Source organism: Ceratotherium simum, chromosome 1 (assembly GCF_057802395.1).
Source record: "Ceratotherium simum simum isolate JZ-2026a chromosome 1, ASM5780239v1, whole genome shotgun sequence".
NCBI lineage: Eukaryota > Metazoa > Chordata > Mammalia > Perissodactyla > Rhinocerotidae > Ceratotherium > Ceratotherium simum.
Genome location: NC_141900.1, coordinates 37,306,446 through 37,325,021, shown reverse-complemented (window position 1 = coordinate 37,325,021; position 18,576 = coordinate 37,306,446). Strand labels below are relative to the sequence as shown.

Genomic DNA, 18,576 nt, shown 5'->3' with positions numbered 1-18,576 from the left:
CTCTATGTGCATTTTTTGATTGAGTTGTTTGGGCTTTTTGTTGTCAAGTTGTAGGATTTCTTTATGCATTCTGGATACTAATCCCTTATCAGATATATGATTTGCAAATATCTTCTCCCAATCTGTGGATTGTCTGTTCACTCTTTTGATAGTGTCCTTTGATGCACAAACATTTTTAACTTTGAAGAAGTTCAGTTTATCTATTTTTTCTTTTGTTGCCTGTGCATAATTTAATTTTTAATGTTAACAATTTGTGAATAAAATTGCCATCAGTATGGCACAGTATTTCCTGAGACAGAAGATATAGTGGAATAAGCAGTGAATTTAGAGTTACATCTTCTTTCACTTTGGAACTGAGTTTCTTTATTTGCCAGTGAGCATAGTGTTACCACCTTCACAGGGGTATTGGGCTTTAGGGGAAAGCACTATAAAGCCATCTTACAGTAAGAAAGAGATATCATTATTTTCATCAAATCTCTGGTAAAAACACATTTTCTATGAAGTAGCGATATTACTCATCTCCCAAACTTGTGAGGATTATTAGAGCGTTAAATTTATTTTTTGTAATGAAAAGTTGGTTGTCAGATTGTTCATGCTTAGTTGGACATAGTTTGCATTTATAATAAATATTGCTTGATAAATAAGTGAGCTTTTGCATTTTTAATGTTATTTTAATGGAGTTAAATTTTCTTCTTTCCTCAAGGCCTATATGAACCCAATAGCAATGGCCAGATCAAGGGGTCCAATCCAGTCTTCAGGGCCAACGATCCAAGATTATCTGAATCGACCAAGGCCTACCTGGTACTTGTGAAACAATTTACCTATTTATAAGATTTTCATGAACTTTTTAAAGGTTGCTGTTACAGCTTTTATTGATTGCCAAGCAATTGCCAGATACGTATATTTGATATGTGCTTTCTTTTGAATGTATGAAATACATGGATGAGTGTAAACCAAATATTTGAGAACCCACCGCCAATAAAGCTAAAGCACTACCTGATAACCTTTTCATACCAATCTCTTCTCTGTCCCCTAAAATAGACCTTAACCTTCCTGTATCCTAAGCTGTTTAAAATGGTAGGTTTGAATAATCTCGCCCTTCATTGAGGTATAACTTTGTGTTAGGAAGGATAATGTTAGGCCTTATTTCTAGTGTTATCTGTTAGCTTTTCAATGAATTAGAATTTCCCACTATAAAATTTTTGCTTTAAATTGTTGTTTTGGGGGTTTTTTGCCCTCGTTGAGTAGCTCTGATCTTTTGTAAATAAAGCATCATAGCACTGGCTTTAGTATTTTTTAGTATGTCTTCCCTGTTATTAAATACCATACTCCTGAGGTAACACAACAAGCTTCAGAGTTGTTAGCTTTAGAATCATTCTAAGTGCCTCTGAAAGCTGGGCAACTATAGTTGAAAGTTGTGCTTACATATAACAGGGAATCTTGGAATTAAATAAGAAGTAAGCCGTGTCCACCTCTTAATAGTGTTCATGAGTGCTGCCGTTGACTGTTGCAACATACCAGAAATTACAGTATCCCAAAGTATATTTGTCTTTAAAATTGGGGAGAAGGAATGAACTTTAAAGGGGAAATGCTCAAGCAAGTATATTACATGTGTGTCAGAGTCCCCAGGACAGCCTTCACGTTGGATAATTTGCCAGAAGGACTCACAGATAGGTATACCTGTGGGTAAGATTTATTACCGTGAAAGGATACCAGCCGTAATCAGCAAAGGAAAAAGGCGCATGGGGCGAGGTCCAGGGGAGACCGCATGCAGGCTTCTAAGGCTTCCTCTCCTGTGGAGTCACACAGGACACGTTTAATTTTTGGTAACACACGTGAGATGTTGCCAACCAAGGGTGTTTATTAGAGACTGTCAGTGTGCCCAGGGTTTTTATTGGTGGCTGGTCAGCCTCTGCCTATCAGGTGCCAAAATTCCAGATTCCACAAGGAATACAGGTGTTCAGCATAAACTCTAGTGTTTGTACAAACAGTTAGGCACAGTGAGCCACTCTTATCAGGGAGTAGTAAGGACTCTCCTGAAATCCAAGTTCCCAGAGGCCAGCCAAAGCCAGTTTTGTAAGCAGGCCTTTCTAAGAATAAGCAGTCAGGTATGCTGTATTAACCCTTTTCTGCACATGTGAGGTACCTTATAAAATGAGTGACTTAGTAATAGAAGATAATAGTTCAGTCAAATAGACCATAGGTCACCCTAATTCTGAAACTACTAGCTTTGTGAGCTTGGGTAGATTTTTTACCTTCCCCAGGCTTCAGCTTCTGTATCTGTAAAATGGGGATAATACTACTACGTTTTCTCACAGTATTGTGAAGATTAAAGGAAAATGTATTTAAAACAGTGCCTGTTGTATGTTTTGGTGTATTGGCTTTTATAATCCGTGTTTAGAAGAGGAGTGACTAGTGTTATCTGATAGGCTTTATTATGATAATTGATTTACAAGGATGTGAACAAAGTAATTTGAAATGTATCAACACGAGAATGGAGGTTTATTAGGATATTAAGAAAAATTTATTTATGAAATTTTGTTGTCTTGTTTGTAACCATCCATCTCTAACTTGAATTGCTTGAAACCTTATTTGTATGTTCTATATTTTAAGGGAAGAAGTGAAAGAACAACTAGAAAAGAAGAAGAAAGGCTCCAAGGCATTGGCTGAATTTGAAGAAAAAATGAATGAGGTTTGTAAATAGTATCTTTTAAAAAAATAGACTCATCTTTTTTCCTATAATAAGAAAAATGAAATCATTTTTTAATAAACCAAGGGTTTAGGCATAGCTCTTTAGGTTAAGGGGATCTATATTTTAGAAGTGTTTTTGTTATATTGAATACCGGTTTGTATATAAATGTATGATTTCTTTAAAAAAATAATAGAGAAAAACCATCTTATAGTAATTTAAACCATCTTAAAGTTTTCTAAATATTAAGTTCTCCCCCTTCTCTCCCCATGCCCCCATCTTACCCTGGGATTTCCATGGTGATGTTTTCTTTTTGCTTACAAACATTTATGTAGTATTTCAGCCACAGTATAGGTTAATTCAGCTTTTATTGTTTGGAAAGAGAATCTGACCATCTTTGTTAAAAAGAAAAGTCTTCAGCCTCAGTAATATAACTTCTTTTCTCACAGTGGAGAACTTCTTTTCTCACAGTACAGTGGAGAACTCTCACCCCGTAATACCCTCTTTGAAAAGAGATAGTAGAGGCTCATTTGGTGGTAGGGTAAAGGATTCTGACACCTGGAGTATCTTTTTTTTTTTTTTGTGAGGAAGATTGGCCCTTAGCTAACATCTGCCAATCCTCATCTTTTTTGCTGAGGAAGACTGGCCCTGGGCTAACATCTGTGCCCATCTTCCTCCACTTTATATGGGACGGTGCCACAGCATGGCTCGCCAAGCGGTGCGTCAGTGCGCGCCCGGGATCCGAACGGGCGAAACCCAGGCCTCTGCAGCAGAGCACATGCACTTAACTGCTTGCGCCACCGGGCTGGCCCCTCGAGTATCTTTTGACTGTAATTAGAGGCTAAGATGAGTGAGAGGCAGTAGAAGATGGAGGAAAAGAAGTAGTGGCTCTCTATATATTAAGTGTATTAGAAGGGGATAGATAGCCTCTGATGGTGTTTATAACCTTTTTGCAGAACTGGAAGAAAGAACTAGAAAAACACAGGGAGAAATTATTAAGCGGAAGTGAGAGCTCATCCAAAAAAAGACAGGTAATACCATTTTTAGTTTATTGCTATTCTTTTTTTGTGAGGAAGACCAGCCCTGAGCTAACATCTGTTACAATCCTCCTCTTTTTGCTGAGGAAGATTGGCCCTGGGCTAACATCCATGCCCATCCTCCTCTACTTTCTATGTGGGACACCTGCCACAGCATGGCTTGCTAAGCCGTGCATAGGTCTGCACCCGGGATCCGAACCCGCTAACCTTGGGCTGCCGCCGAAGTGGAGCACACAAGCTTAACCACTACGCCACCAGGCTGGCCTCAGTTTATTGCTAGTCTTAATCTCATAGTTGAGTTTTCATAATAATGCTGTGTACTACTATTAATAAATACATTTGAAAACTCACATCATCTTACTTAGATTTTATTTGTTTGCTTTTAGAGAAAGAAAAAAGAAAAGAAGAAGTCTGGTAGGGTGAGCAAAAGTTTTCCATTTTTCTAAATGTTACGGTTAAGATCTGACAAAAAAAGTAAGAATAATTTATATAACCTGTATGCTAACTCTAGATGAGTCAAGGAGCCTGGAGGTCCTTTGGTAGTTATGGAGATTTTGTTCTATTAGTGATATAAAAGAAAGGTGCCAACCTCCTTATAATGTAGTATGCTCTCTATTGCTATTAAAGAGGGAAAGTTGACTACTGTTGCCACATCTGTTGTTACTTTTTGAGTTTTTTTTGTTTTGTTTTTTTGGTGAGGAAATGTGACTTTTGACATTTTAATATTTAAGTCTTATGAATATGGCATCTGTTTCTCGGACACTAGATTGATTTCATTAAGTATTTGAGAGACTTAGTAAAAAAAAAATTCCTGCATCTCACAAGCTTTAATTGTTTTGTGCTTGGTCAAGTATTCATCTTCTTCATCAAGCTCTGATTCTTCCAGCAGTTCTTCTGATTCTGAAGATGAGGTAAGGTTTGCCTATAATAATTCATGAAATATCTGTCATTTCTTTAATGACAAAGGAAACATGTTATAAAATATCTGTTAAAAATATTTACTTCCAGGTTTTGATTGATTATCCATAACTGAGAGCCCTGACATGAATAAATAGATATTTGAATATTAGTATACGTATTTTTTAGATTCCTAAATTTGTCTTGTTCATTTAAAAATATCAGTAGAAGAAATGGATTTTAAAAATATAAAATGCCATTTGACTAGATGCTAGGAATTACATGTGACTCAATTCACTTGACTTTTTTTATAAAACAGGAAAGTGATATAATTTATATTTTAACTATTAGTTATTAAGCATAATGTATATATTTACAAGCTAGTTCTTTCATTAAGTTTTGTTCATTGATAAAGTTCTGATATTAATAAAATACATCAATTATATTTTTGAAGCAGAAAGCAAATGTTTCTAAAAATGTTTTATATAGGATAAGAAACAGGGAAAAAGGAAAAAGAAAAAGAAGAACCGTTCACATAAATCTTCTGAAAGCTCCATGTCAGAACCTGAATCAGACGATAAGGTAAAATTATTTAAATTAGCAACATTTTGGACCGCAAAGACATTTAATTAGGTTTTCCTTTTAGTTCTTTCCTATCTTAATTGCTATCAATTTAGAAATGAGATACTGGGCCGGCCCCGTGGCTTAGCGGTTGAGTGCTCGCACTCCGATGCTGGCGGCCTGGGTTCGGATCCCGGGTGTGCACCGACGCACCGCTTCTCCGGCCATGCTGAGGCCGTGTCCCACATACAGCAACTAGAAGGATGTGCAACTATGACGTACAACTATCTACTGGGGCTTTGGGGGGAAAATAAATAAATAAATAAAATTAAAAAAAAGAAAAAGTCTATTAAAAAAAAAAGAAATGAGATACTGTTTTTTGTACTTTGATGTTCTGTGCCACTTAATTGATGTACTTAATATCTTAGATGTGGCATTTAATTGTTCTCTAATTACTTTCACATGTATGTCTCCATGTCTCAGCATTTCCATGACAGCTTTATAATATATGGCAGACATTATTTTTTCCATTTTCATAAAGAAGTCATAGTTCGGAGACAAAAACATCTTGTTTAAATTCATATAGCTAGTGTTAGAATTGGAAGTTGAATCTATCTTCTGCTGTCTGGTCCAATGTCGTTTCTACTATACCTAAATCTATTCTGTACTGTCTACAATTGTCAGACACAATTGGCTCTCAAACATTAGTGGTCATAGGAAATACATGCAGGTTGCAATAAAAATGCAGATTCCTGGGCCTCATCTCCAGAGTCTGGTTTAGTGAGTCTGGTTAGGCTCAGAAATCTACATTTTTAACATATGTCCTCTGTGATTCTGATACAGGGTTGTCCATGGACCACAATTTGATTTTGTCCTAGGGTCCCAGGAGGACAAAGCAACTGTCTGGTTTTGTGGTAGATATCTACTTGCCCTAGTGAGATTTCTTCTGACAAAACGCCTGTTGTCTAGAAAGTATTCAGTAAATATTGGTTTTCTCTTTGTCTTTTAAAGCAGAAGAGCCAGTTTAATGATATTGATAGCTAACATTTATTGAATGCCTATGTGTTAAGCACAGTTCTAAGCACTTGACATGTTAACTCAATCCTCTCAACAACCCTATGAAGTAGTTATTTGTTATCTCAATTTATGGATAAGGAAGGCCCAGGGAGGTTAGTAGCTAGAACTGAGGGATTCAAAAGCAGAAATTCTTACCTCCTTTCCTTATAAGGAGAGTAGGGAAATCAGATCGGTAGATATCTGAGCACACTGTGAATTAGAACTCCAGTGCATATGACCACCACAGGCAAAAATAGGCAATAGCATAAAGTCTTATTTTAAAATAAACCATGTGGTATTACAGACAATATCTGTCATTTTAGGTGTACATGGTTTTGATATACAGCCAGATAAATGAAGAAGCCTCATTTCCTTACAAGCACTTATATATACAACATACATTTCTCCTATGTTTTCAGAATAAAATTCTAGTATTGAAGTAAACTTTTCTCAGTCGTAGAGCCAATCACCTTTTTGGTGTTTTGTCCTTATATTATAATGCTGCATCTTTTACGTTTAAAATTGATATATATGTTTATTTGTTTAGGATAGTTTAAAAAAGAAAAAGAAGTCAAAGGATGCAACTGAGAAAGAAAAGGTAATTATAATTTTACATTGCCTTAGGATAGTCTGTCATTCAGTTACTTCAAGAAATTAACATGTTCCCCTTTTTTTTTTAAATTTTTTGTTTATTACAGTAACATTGGTTTATAACGTTATATAAATTTCAGGTGTACATCATTATACTTCTATTTCTGTATAGATTACATCATGTTCACCACCCAAATACTAATTACAACCCATCACCACACACATGTGCCGAATTATCCCTCAGTATGTTCCCTTTTTAACTTGAGACTTCTTTTGCTTTTATGGCATTTTGTGTTGATTTAAGAAAATTATTTATTGGATTCGTTATTGAAGGTAAACGATCAGAAGAGTATTCCTGCAGAGAGTTTGGATTTGTGTAGATTAATGGATTATCTCAGATTAAAAATTCAAAATAATGGAGATTAAACATTTCCTTTGTTTCCTCAAGTCATTTTAAACGAGGCCCTTTTAATTAAAGAACATGGACTTCTATTTCAAATTGAGTGTACCATAGATAAGTTTTGGAAAATCTTTTTTAGTACTGTAAGTAGATGTTTTATCTTCATTTAAAACTTAACTATAATTAATGCTAAATTTATCCCTACCCTACATTTCTGATATATATTTAAAAATCTTCTGATTACTAAAAATAAAAGCCTAAAGAAAGCAATTACCAATGAAAGAAAACTACAGACCAGTGTCACTAAATTTTACTCAGTCTTTTTATATCATTTTTTAAAAATTGAGGTGAAATTCACATAATATGCTATTAACCATCTTAAAATTATAATTTGGTGGTATTTAGTGTATGGATAATGTTGTGCAATGACCACTTCTCTCTAGTTTCAAAACTTTTGCATCACCTACTTAAAAACAACCTGTACCCATTAAGTAATCAGTTCTCATTCTCCCTTCCCCACATCCCCTGGTAACCTCTAATCTGCTTTCTGTCTCTATGTATTTGCATATTCTAGATATATCATATGAAAGCAGTCATACAATATGTCACCTTTTGTGTCTGGTGTCTTTCACTTAGTGTAATGTTTTTGAGGTTCATCCAGATTGTAGCACGTAGCAGTACTTTGTTCCTTTTTATGGATGAATAATATTCCATTGTATGTATATACCACAATTTGTTTATCCATTCATCTGTTGATGGACATTTGAGTTGTTTCTACCTTTTTACTAATGGGGTAATGCTGCTGTAAACATTCATGTACAGGTTTCTGTATGGACATAGGTTTTCATTTCTCTTGGGTATATACCTAGGAGTGGTTTTTATTTCAATTTGCAAATAAAAATCCATTAAGACACTAAAAAAAGAAACCACATGACCAAGTTGGGTTAATTCTAAGAATTCAAAGGTAAGAAATTTATGGCCAAATGAAAGAAACCATATTATTATTTTAATAGTTGCCAAAAGAATGATGTAATTCAACATTAATTCCTGGTCTTCAGAACTATTATAGAATAAGAATAAGTGCTTATTTTCCTGTTTTTTTTTTTTTTTTAAATGTATGTGTGAAACTAAAAACTGGTAATATACAAACATGAAATACTAAGACAACTGCACTGTGATTTTGAAATACTTCAAAATAATATATGGTACAGAGTAATATACAGATATATAATAAACAAATACCCATATACATACCAGCTAGAATTAATAATTTACATTTTGTCATATTTGCCTCAAGTCTTGTTTTATTAAAAAAAAAGTACCAGACACTCTCTCCTTCCTTACAGGCAGCTGTTTCTGAAATTAGTGTGCATCCTTCCCATCCACATTTATACCCTTTTAACGTAGAGTATTTTGTATTTTCAAAGTGGTATCAATGTGTTTCCTTCTGAAACTTGCTTTTTTCACTCACCTTTGCTGTTGACATTTATCCTTGCTGATACTCTCAAGTTTGTTTCTTTTGCTCATTGTATTCCAGTATATTAATTTGCCACAATTTTTCTCCATTCTCCTGTTGGTGGACATTTAGATTGTTTTAATTTTTCAGTAATGCAAACAGTGCTGCAATGGCTACTCCTTACCTATTTTTCCTTTTCACAAGTTACTGTTAATTTTCAAAGATATACCTGGGACTGTAATTTGTAGGTCCTAAGATGTACATTTAACTTGTCTACATTTTGCTCACCAAAGTGTTTGTTATTAATTTACATTCCCGCTAGTAGTATGTGACAGTACCCTCGTTCCACATACATACTTGTCAACACTTTGAGCCTTCTTTTTTGCCAATCTAATGTATAGATGGTTGAGCCTCTTCATTTGCTTGTTGGCCATTCAGATTTCATTTTCTGTGAATTGCCTGTTATAGTCTTTGCCCGTTTTTCTGTTGGATTATTTTTGATTTTTCTGATTTATAAGAGTTATATATTTTGGATACTGTTCTTTTATACACATAATTAACATCTTCTGGTCTGTGGCTTCTCTTAATCTTGTTTAGGGTGTCTGTTATAATCATAAAAAGGTTGTAATTTTAAGTCATATGTATCAGTCATTGTTTTTAGCCTTATTTTTATTTTAAGTTGTTGTGCAAGTGCAATGCAGTACCCAATTAGAAAATATAATGGAAGAAATTATCCCATTTATAATAGTAACAAAGGGTATATAGGAAAATTTTTAAGAAGTGATGAGCAGGATTTATTTGAGGAAAACTATATCTCTTCTGAGATGCACATGAAGATTTAATAAATGTTGTAAGTATTTGTGCAATTTAATATATGATAAAGGTGGCTTTTCTTGGGACACAAGACTAGCCATTTGGAAAATATAAAGCTGGACAGTCCTTAAGGCCAAATGAATCCAAAATCAAAGTTTTAAATGTATGAAAATACCATTAGAGAAAGACAAGGGTGAATATAAGATTGGGGTGGTGAAGGCCTATGCCTCAAAACTCAGAAACTTTTAACCACATAATTCTAACTCTGAATGGCAACAAGAGATCACAAAAAATAAACCATGAACAAAGTTTAAATACAATGAATAGACTTAAGAAAAACTACTACAAGTACATAATTCCAAAACTTAGTGACCTTCAGTAATTAAAAAAGAATACCACATACACAAAAGAGTTGGTAAAATACATATTTAGGCAATTCTAAAAGAAAATACAAACTATATTCTAATAATCTGAGATTGATACGATTGATGAAAGAGCCTGATTAAAGAGGCTTCTGGGTAAAGTGTGATTTATAATGAGTGAAATAAAAAATGACTATGGGGTGGTGAGAGAGTGAGAAAATAATTAAGGCAAAGGCTACTCTGGTCTTTGATTTAGTCATTATTAGATAAAGATTTTGTACTCACATACCCTTTGCTCTATTTCAACTTTGTTTTTAATAGCAAAGAACTCATATGCCTGCCTTCCAGAAGGAGATGGGTTGAGTAAATTGTGGCATATACTTTCAATGAATGTCAAAAGTGGCCATAATGACACTGTAGTTGGCATGGTAAGATACTATTGGGTGAGAAGAGCAGGTTCCAAACAGCTAATATTTATGTAAAACTGTAAATATACACTTAGAGAGATGTTGCCAAAAATCTTGATGTTTAATCCCTGGTAATGGGATCTGAGTGAATTTTCTTACAATGAGCATTTATCATTTCTACCAAAATAGTAAAGCTGTTTGCAGAAACTAAATTAAATCACCTATAACCTAACACATGGATCATCACTGTTAGTTTATTTTCTACATGGTTTTTTTTTTTTTGTATCTTTAAAATTGGGTTTGTGCTATATAAAGTTTTGTGTCATTTTTTCTGTGTAAGATAAAGTGGTGAGCATTTTTTCCATTGTGTTGTTTTATGTTTTTGTAGTTAAGAACTACTTCAGACATACAGAAAAAGTATATGGAAAACAATAAAATGACAACCAGTATATCCACTCTGAAGATTTAATAACATTTTGCCATGCTTGCTTCAGATCTTGTTGAAATTTTTTATTTCTTAAAATATATATTTAATTCCCTGAGTACTCCAGTCTTACTCCCCTCTCCTTCCCCGGAGTTATACACTTACTCATCATTAAAAATAGAGATGAACATTTTTTATGTGAATTTAACACTTTTAATATACTAAAGGAATGACTGTGTAGAGATCCTTTTAGATTATCGCAAATGATTACCCATTGATTTTCTTGTCTGCGGCACTAGGCCTGTCTCAGCCGACACGGGGTAGAAACAAATGAATTAGAATACGATGGGTTGTAATTAGTATTTTGGTGGTGAACATGATGTATGTAATCTATGCAGAAATAGAAGTACAATGATGTACACCTGAAATTTTTACAATATCATAAACCAATGTTACTGCAATAAACAAAAAATTAAAAAAAAAAAAAAAAAAGAATACAAAGGCCCCCGGCCGGCCCCATGGCTTAGCGGTTAAGTGCACACGCTCCGCTACTGGCGGCCTGGGTTCGGATCCTGGGCGTGTACCGACACACCACTGCTCTGGCCATGCTGAGGCCGCGTCCCACATACAGCAACTAGAAGGATGTGCGACTATGACATACAACTATCTACTGGGGCTTTGGGGGGGAAAAAAAAGGAGGAGGATTGGTGATAGATGTTAGCTCAGAGCCGGTCTTCCTCAGCAAAAAGAGGAGGATTAGCATGGATGTTAGCTCAGGGCTGATATTCCTCACAAGAAAAAAATAATAATTAATAAATAAATAAATAGAATACAAAGGACCCAAATCTTATACCAACTATATGGTTTCTTGTGACTCTTTAAAATTCTGTCATGTATAATTAAAGAAATTAAGGAGAATATTACATCTAAATGGATATGTAATTATTTCTTTTCAGATTTTTTAATAAAAGCATTACTTTATTGGAATTAAAGACTGAATCCTGGTAAATGTCACCAATTTTAGACATTTCTAGAATGAAAATGGATAATTTTTGTGATAATTGGAAGAATTGGTAAATAGAACTTAGAAACATAAAATTTGTGTGGCACAGTATCATATCTTTTTGAGTCAAGATACATGTATTTTTCATAGGACATTAAAGGACTCAGCAAAAAAAGAAAGATGTATCCTGAAGATAAACCTTTATCACCTGAGTCCTTATCAGAATCAGATTATATTGAGGAGGTAAGTATATGATCAAATCTATTTTATCGACTTTAAAATGTTTAGTTATTTGATTTAATAAATATGAATTAGTAAAATGAAATACTTTATAAATATTTGATTTACTCACTTTTCTAGTATGATATACTATGAAAAAGAAATGGAAGTTGTTCCATTTCAGGTTAAGTTTTGCATTTTTCCAGAAAATAATTATATGGCTATTATTTTGATAATTAACCATATTTCCACATACTTTTCCAATCTGATATATTTTATTTTTATTCTTCTAATGTTTTCTTTTTATTGTACTACCATTTTGATTTCATGAGAGATGCTATGTAGTGTGGAGTATTGAAACCCAGCATTCCCTTGTTTTTGTACGGAGCTACTACTGTTGAGGGAGTAGAAAGGTGATGAGGTGGAGCAGCCACATTGGCCTGATCTCAGTGATCCTGTCTGTAAAGTGAGGGAATAGGAGTAGGTCATCTGTACAGTCCTTTTCAGCTCTAATATCCCTATCTTAGATTTTGTACTCTTTTGGAATTTGAGTCCATTCTTAGTTAATTTTAGGTCTGTAAGTTATCATCTGTAAAGTATTTCTCTCTTGGACTTGGTTTCCTCATTTGCAAAATAGGGCCTGTTGCCCCGTTTTGTAGCAATATTTTGTAATGCCCCCTGAAATGAAATTTGTAGCTAATATTACATATATATATATCCTACACATTTTTATATTAATATCCTATGAAGAAATACAAGAAAGTAATAATGTATAATTTTATCAAATTATATTTCAATACATAAAATGCTTGAATGTGATAACACCAGAAGACATAAAATCTTAAGACATAACAGGTGCATTACATATGCCCTTCAAAAACCGTACAATAGCATTGTCATCAGTGACATTTCCAAAATGGTGAACAATTTTCAGTAAAGCTCTGAATGAAACAAAATACAGTCTTTCCTCTATTTATATGACATTTGCACTTCTGGGACATTCATTGTATCTTAAAACCCTATACAAATTACTTTGTGTTCATATTACAATAAATTTAGCTTCTGTATTTATATAAATAGGTTAACTACATGGATGTCTAGCAAGCTATTCAAAAGTCATGTCAGGGCTCTCCTAATGTTGCGTGACAGTATCCCCTGTCTTGGCCTGGTTAAATGTGGATGCAACAAAGCTACTACCACCCCGGTCATTGTTATGACAAGAATAACAACAATAAACAATAATTTCCTAAGTACTCTCTAGAGCACTTGTCTTAATATGAAATGTGTTACATTTGGACTTAACATTAAATACACATGAGCTTTATCAACTTTGAGTTTAATTGATATTCAATGTACCACACTTTAAAAGATTGAACTAAAATATTAATGGGGTGATAATTGTTACTTAAAAGGATTTTAGTCAGTTGGTTTATACTGAATACACTGTATAGCTACCATTTATTGAACATCAGAGAGTAAGAGAAATACCTACTTTATTCCAGGCACTTCCCCTTGAGAGTAGTTATTATCTCCATTTTACAGATGATGAAACTGAGGGTAATACATAGCAGAGGGAGGATTCAGAGTTCAGTGTGTTTTGTTTCAGAGCTCATGTTTTCTATCCATTGTATCTCACTGCTAATTGTAGATGCTGAAAAGGAATATAAGAGGAGCCCTCTAGAGATTTAAAATCTTTAACTTTCTTTCTTTTAAAAATGTTTTTCATTGAATCCTCATTGTGATATAACAGGAATTTGAGGTATAACAAAGTATTTAAAATGTCATTTGATTGTCAAAATGTTTTTTACATATAAATTTTAAAGATGCCAGGTATATTAGGGAATGAAAAAAAAATGCTCTGAGTACAAGTTACATATTTGTCTTCTGTTCCCCACAAAAATTTTAAACTTTTTAGGTACGAGCAAAAAAGAAGAAAAGCAGTGAAGAACGAGAAAAAGCAACAGCAAGTATCACTTATGTTTTTATAGACAACAGTGTAGCTGTTTTCGTTTAATGTGAAATGAGTCATGGTAAAGCATAATTGCATTTACTGGGACCAAATAAGTATTTATTGGGAATGGGGTAGTGTTGAGCAGCTTCACTTAATGGGTTGGAGAAAGTTAAATAGGCTCAGGAACAAGAAAGAATCAGTATCCTGGTAGCAAACATCTCCTGTTTCCAGTTCCGTATTTTACTGTTAGAAATGTAAGCTCAGACTTCTTTTGACTTTCTTAAACTGTAATATAAAATATGAGCTTAAAGTATGGTGATTCCTTTCATCTTCAATAGTAGTTACTTCCAGATCAACCAAACCCGGTGATAACAGAAAAAGCCTCTCTAAGCACAAGCTGCAATGAATAATAAGCAGGAATGTGGCAACATAAATGATTCATTAATAAAGATGATTCTTTTGATCATTGCAAAGCCAGCTCTGCTATTATGCAGATTGAGAAGTAGGAAAGGAGAGAGAAGGAAGAGGAGAACAGGAAAGTGGAGGTGATATCCAGGTGAGAAGCAGACCAACCTAGAGCACGTGGATAGCAGATTATCAAACAGTAATGTGGATCTCATCAGCAAAGTAACTTAGGAGCACTCAGTATGAATGTGGGCTATGGCCTTTAAAGGCATTTTCTCAGGGAGAGGTAATAGATAAATGAGAACGGCATCATTTGTAGGCTTGAGGGTAAATACCCCTTCCCAGAATTTCCCTAGCTCTTAAAGTAAGGGTGCTTCTCTGATAAGACAGTTCACCTGGTAATGTATGATTCAGAATTAACATTTTATATGCTTCAAGGTGACATTTGAGAGACTTTTTTTCTGAATGGGAAAATAATTTGGGTAAAGACTGCTTTGATCCTTGGTTCAGATTTATTAATTAAGACATAAAATTAATTTTGGGTAATTCTAATTTGTATTTGCCTACTTCACTGTTTCATGCATTCAGCTAGCATGTATTTATTAAGCATCTCTATGCAGGCACTGTTCTAGATCTTGGTAAAACTGTTATAATGGATACAGGATAAGAGGGTGATATGTGAGAGAGTGACTTTGGGGAAGGAAAGCCTCTCTGAGGAAGTTGTGGAAAGTTCTAACAGATAAGGAAATGCACAGGAAACTTTGTTTTTGCTACCCTTATATGTCTCTTCTCTTTTCTTGGTCTTTATTTTCTTCCGAATATCAGCTACTAGTCTATCATTTGATACCACCTTTCCAAGTATCTGTTTCTAAAAGTTCTACCTTCTCTTCTACATCAGCAACAGCCATGAGAGTCAGAGTTCAGCAAAATTCTTGCTCCCTTTATCCAGTAACAATTTGACTACTTTTACTAGGCTTCAATGGCATTTTCTTCTAAAAATCAAACATCTGTTTTACTAAGCTAAATAGACTTTTCAACCTTACATCAATATTTTGTACCAGTTAGTTGTTGTTAATTTCATAATTAAAGCAGTGCTACCAGTCTAAGCAGTACATAATATCTGTGATCCTCTTTACTTAAAAATAGCAGCTATAATATATCTGTTCTCTGAAAACTTGCATTTTACAAAAACAATTGTGTTTTGCTCTGGTTTGAGGATTCCTTTGCAGTAACTACAATTACTTCAACTTTAGAAATTATATAACATGAAATATAGCAATTGATACCATGATTCAGTTGAATTTATCTTCTACAGGAAATTGTGTTAGAAGCTACATTAATGTGCTAATGACTTAGAGTTTTTCCTTATCTTGACAAACACTCTCTTAGTCCTCATACGATATTGATTATTGAGACTTTTTGAGAAATGTTTTGAGTAGCTTACTTGGTTTTGTGAATTGTTAGAAATAACTATGTAGTGGTTTAGAAGTACCATGGTAAAGTTGTTGTTTTTAATTTTCATGTAGAAATGGCTAACATGGATCTGTCTTTACAGGAAAAGACAAAAAAGAAAAAGAAGCATAAGAAACACAGTAAGAAGAAGAAAAAGAAGGCTGCTAGTTCAAGTCCTGACTCACCGTAACATTAAGAAAAATCAGGATTCCCTTATAAAGAAAGTGCAATGCTAAGGAAATTTCAACTGTGAAAATTATGACATATTTACTAAAATGCATGAATTTTCTTGTTTTTAGAATTATTCCTGGACTATTCAGTAGCCACTAAGATGCCGCTGTGTGAAAGGGCCATAATTGTTGCCTGCTGCTTGAACATCTTTTTTTCCTCTTCCAGTGCTTAATAACTCTGGGAGATAATACACTGCAGTCGTACTAGTGGTTAAGGTATTTGGGAATAAAGTTAATATTTTTGACTAGAAGTATCTAATGATAAATCAACAGAAACTGAATCTGGATACATCATTAAGATGTGATCAGAAATGACCAGATGACTCTAGTTAACATTTTTGAAAGAATGGTTACATTGATAATTCAAAATCCTTACTCTGTAGATAAGTGTATTTTAATTTTTTTCCCCTTGTATACTTTTATTTACCTGAGGAAGGACCTTTTAGGGTGGGGGGTGGTTTGCTATCTCTTTAGCTAGCAGAATAGCGTGCCTTTTATCCTCACACATCCTATTTTTGTGGACACAGTAGCCATGCTTCATGGGGAGGTCAGAGCTGGGTACAGCAGTCTTGCCCTTTACTGAACTTAGTGACATCCTTGGATTCTGTCATATGCTGCTTTGAGTGAAAGAGAGAAACAGGTGTTTGCAGCATAAGAAAGCCCAAAAAGCTCTGGGATTTACCTCCACTTCAATAATATTGAATGTTTTTTAGCATTAGAATGTTATAACATTTGAATTGATTTTGACTATACTTTGGCTTTGGAGAGGAATCATTTAAAATAGACACTGGTACTTTTTGAACTTGGTAGCTAAAGATTCTAAAATGCATGTTTTATACTGTTTTAACCAGTCAAGAAAATTTTATGCAACCAGTAATAGTTATTTTATTTTTTGTACGAATTTCGTTTAGGCTGTAATGTTTAGCTTTTTATTAACTCCTTATTCTTGCTATCTTAAATTCTTTACTGTGTTTAATGGCATACTTGCCAAGATATTTAGCATGTAAAAAGCAAGTTTTTGATTTTTTTTTTTTTTTTAACAGCTTCATATTGAAGCTGAGACTTACCATAAACAAGTTGAGTGGCAGGCCTGGTATGCTGTGTCTTGTTACATAAAGCTCTTGCCAGAATCTTAGTAAATATAACGTTTTACAAGTTTGTCTTTGTATATTCATAACAAATTATGAGAAGTTAAATTTAAGTGAGAATTACGTTATTGCTCTTTCTGTGTCATATTTTACTAAGATTTTGTGCCTCCTATCTCCTGCTGAATTGTTTACTAGTAATGTTAAAAGAAATTGATAAATCATTTTCACTTACATTTTTATATAATCAAGTAACATGAAATATAATTTGATGTACAATTTTGCCTGTTACAGAGGGTGTGCTGATTATAGTGGTATATGCACAAACATTTTGGCATGACAAGAGGCTGAATAAATAGCTATTTTACTTAAAAATAGCTGTGTTCTTATCAGCTCCCTTTGAGTCACAAATAAAGTTATAAAGATTCAGAAACCATACTAGGTGTTAAATAGTAGGTGGATAAGACATGTACCTAAGTTTTTACCTGTAAAAATAACACAGTTCTTGGTAAGTTTCCTTAAATTTTATGCTTAAAGCTTCATACTATTTTCTAATAAAAGATATCTATATGCTCTTGAGTATACAGCAAGTTTGAGGGACATTTTGTATCCAAAAGGAAGTTTAAGTTTCTTAGAATTGTTCATGAAAATGCTAAAAGATAAGTTTATCAGGTTATTTGTTGATCAGTTTTGCTATGAACATAGAAGTATACCTTTTCACACTGGTTCAGTATATGATGATTATGTCCCACTAAAAGCAACTGTTCATTTTATTACACTGGGGAAGAAGGTGATTTGGCAAAAAATTGTTTTCTTTCTAAACTGTTGACTGTCTGGGGAATACCTTTTTCCTTGTTTCTCTGATGGTAGCCTTAACAGTCTTCTGATTGGGTATAAGAAGAATATTTGACCGGGTGTTGTTATGTACAAGTTAATAACATCTCTTACTTCCTCCTTCCACCAAACTACCCTTTTTCTTGAATAGTTTTACACCAATTTTATAAATACAAGCCATGTTATTTGGATAATGATGCCAACGTAACTACAGCAAAATTGATGAGTGTCTGGATAGAAACATTGAATTTATACCAGTGCTACCTCTTTCTGATTTAGATTAATTTGAGTGCCCTTAGTATATTTAGGTGTTTTAAATACCATAACAGTGTCCTGAATTTTTTTATACAGAGTAGGTTCATATTCCTTCAGTCAAAATGTGCTAAAAGCGTTTTGCCTAATTTTCTTTCAATGCATGGAGAACAGTAGACTAGCCTCAGAGAAACTGAGAATAGTTATTCTTCAGACTTAAGTGACAAATTTCACACTTTTCCTTGAGAAAAGTGCAGGAAGTTTTTTTCCCCAATTATTTTTGGCTTACTTTAAAATTTGTTTTATATTTTATTATCTAGTAAGAATATAGTGTCTTAAATTCTGAAAATCATTTTAGTACCTTTTCTTGCCTTACCACAGTGAAGGCCAGAAGACACAGATGATGTTTGTTCTCTGTACCAGGATTTGACAGTAGACGAAAGTTAGAACAG

At 33.8% G+C, this 18,576-nt stretch overlaps 1 protein-coding gene across 3 annotated transcripts in view; it reads left to right on the top strand.

The window, feature by feature from the left end:
* Positions 1–17,620, top strand: part of FAM133B (family with sequence similarity 133 member B) — a 41,894-nt gene extending 24,274 nt beyond the window's left edge. For 2 of the 3 annotated variants that reach the window (XM_087420717.1, XM_004431344.3), the window contains exons 2-11: positions 704–801; positions 2,614–2,692; positions 3,646–3,720; positions 4,113–4,145; positions 4,578–4,637; positions 5,113–5,205; positions 6,788–6,838; positions 11,847–11,939; positions 13,831–13,878; positions 15,827–17,620. In XM_087420717.1, coding sequence (XP_087276843.1) covers positions 710–801; positions 2,614–2,692; positions 3,646–3,720; positions 4,113–4,145; positions 4,578–4,637; positions 5,113–5,205; positions 6,788–6,838; positions 11,847–11,939; positions 13,831–13,878; positions 15,827–15,913 — 711 coding nt within the window. In that variant the 5' untranslated portion in view covers positions 704–709 and the 3' untranslated portion in view covers positions 15,914–17,620. The remainder of the gene's footprint in view (positions 1–703; positions 802–2,613; positions 2,693–3,645; positions 3,721–4,112; positions 4,146–4,577; positions 4,638–5,112; positions 5,206–6,787; positions 6,839–11,846; positions 11,940–13,830; positions 13,879–15,826) is intronic. The other variant, XM_087420768.1, reaches the window with a different exon arrangement.
* Positions 17,621–18,576: the final 956 nt, after the last annotated feature.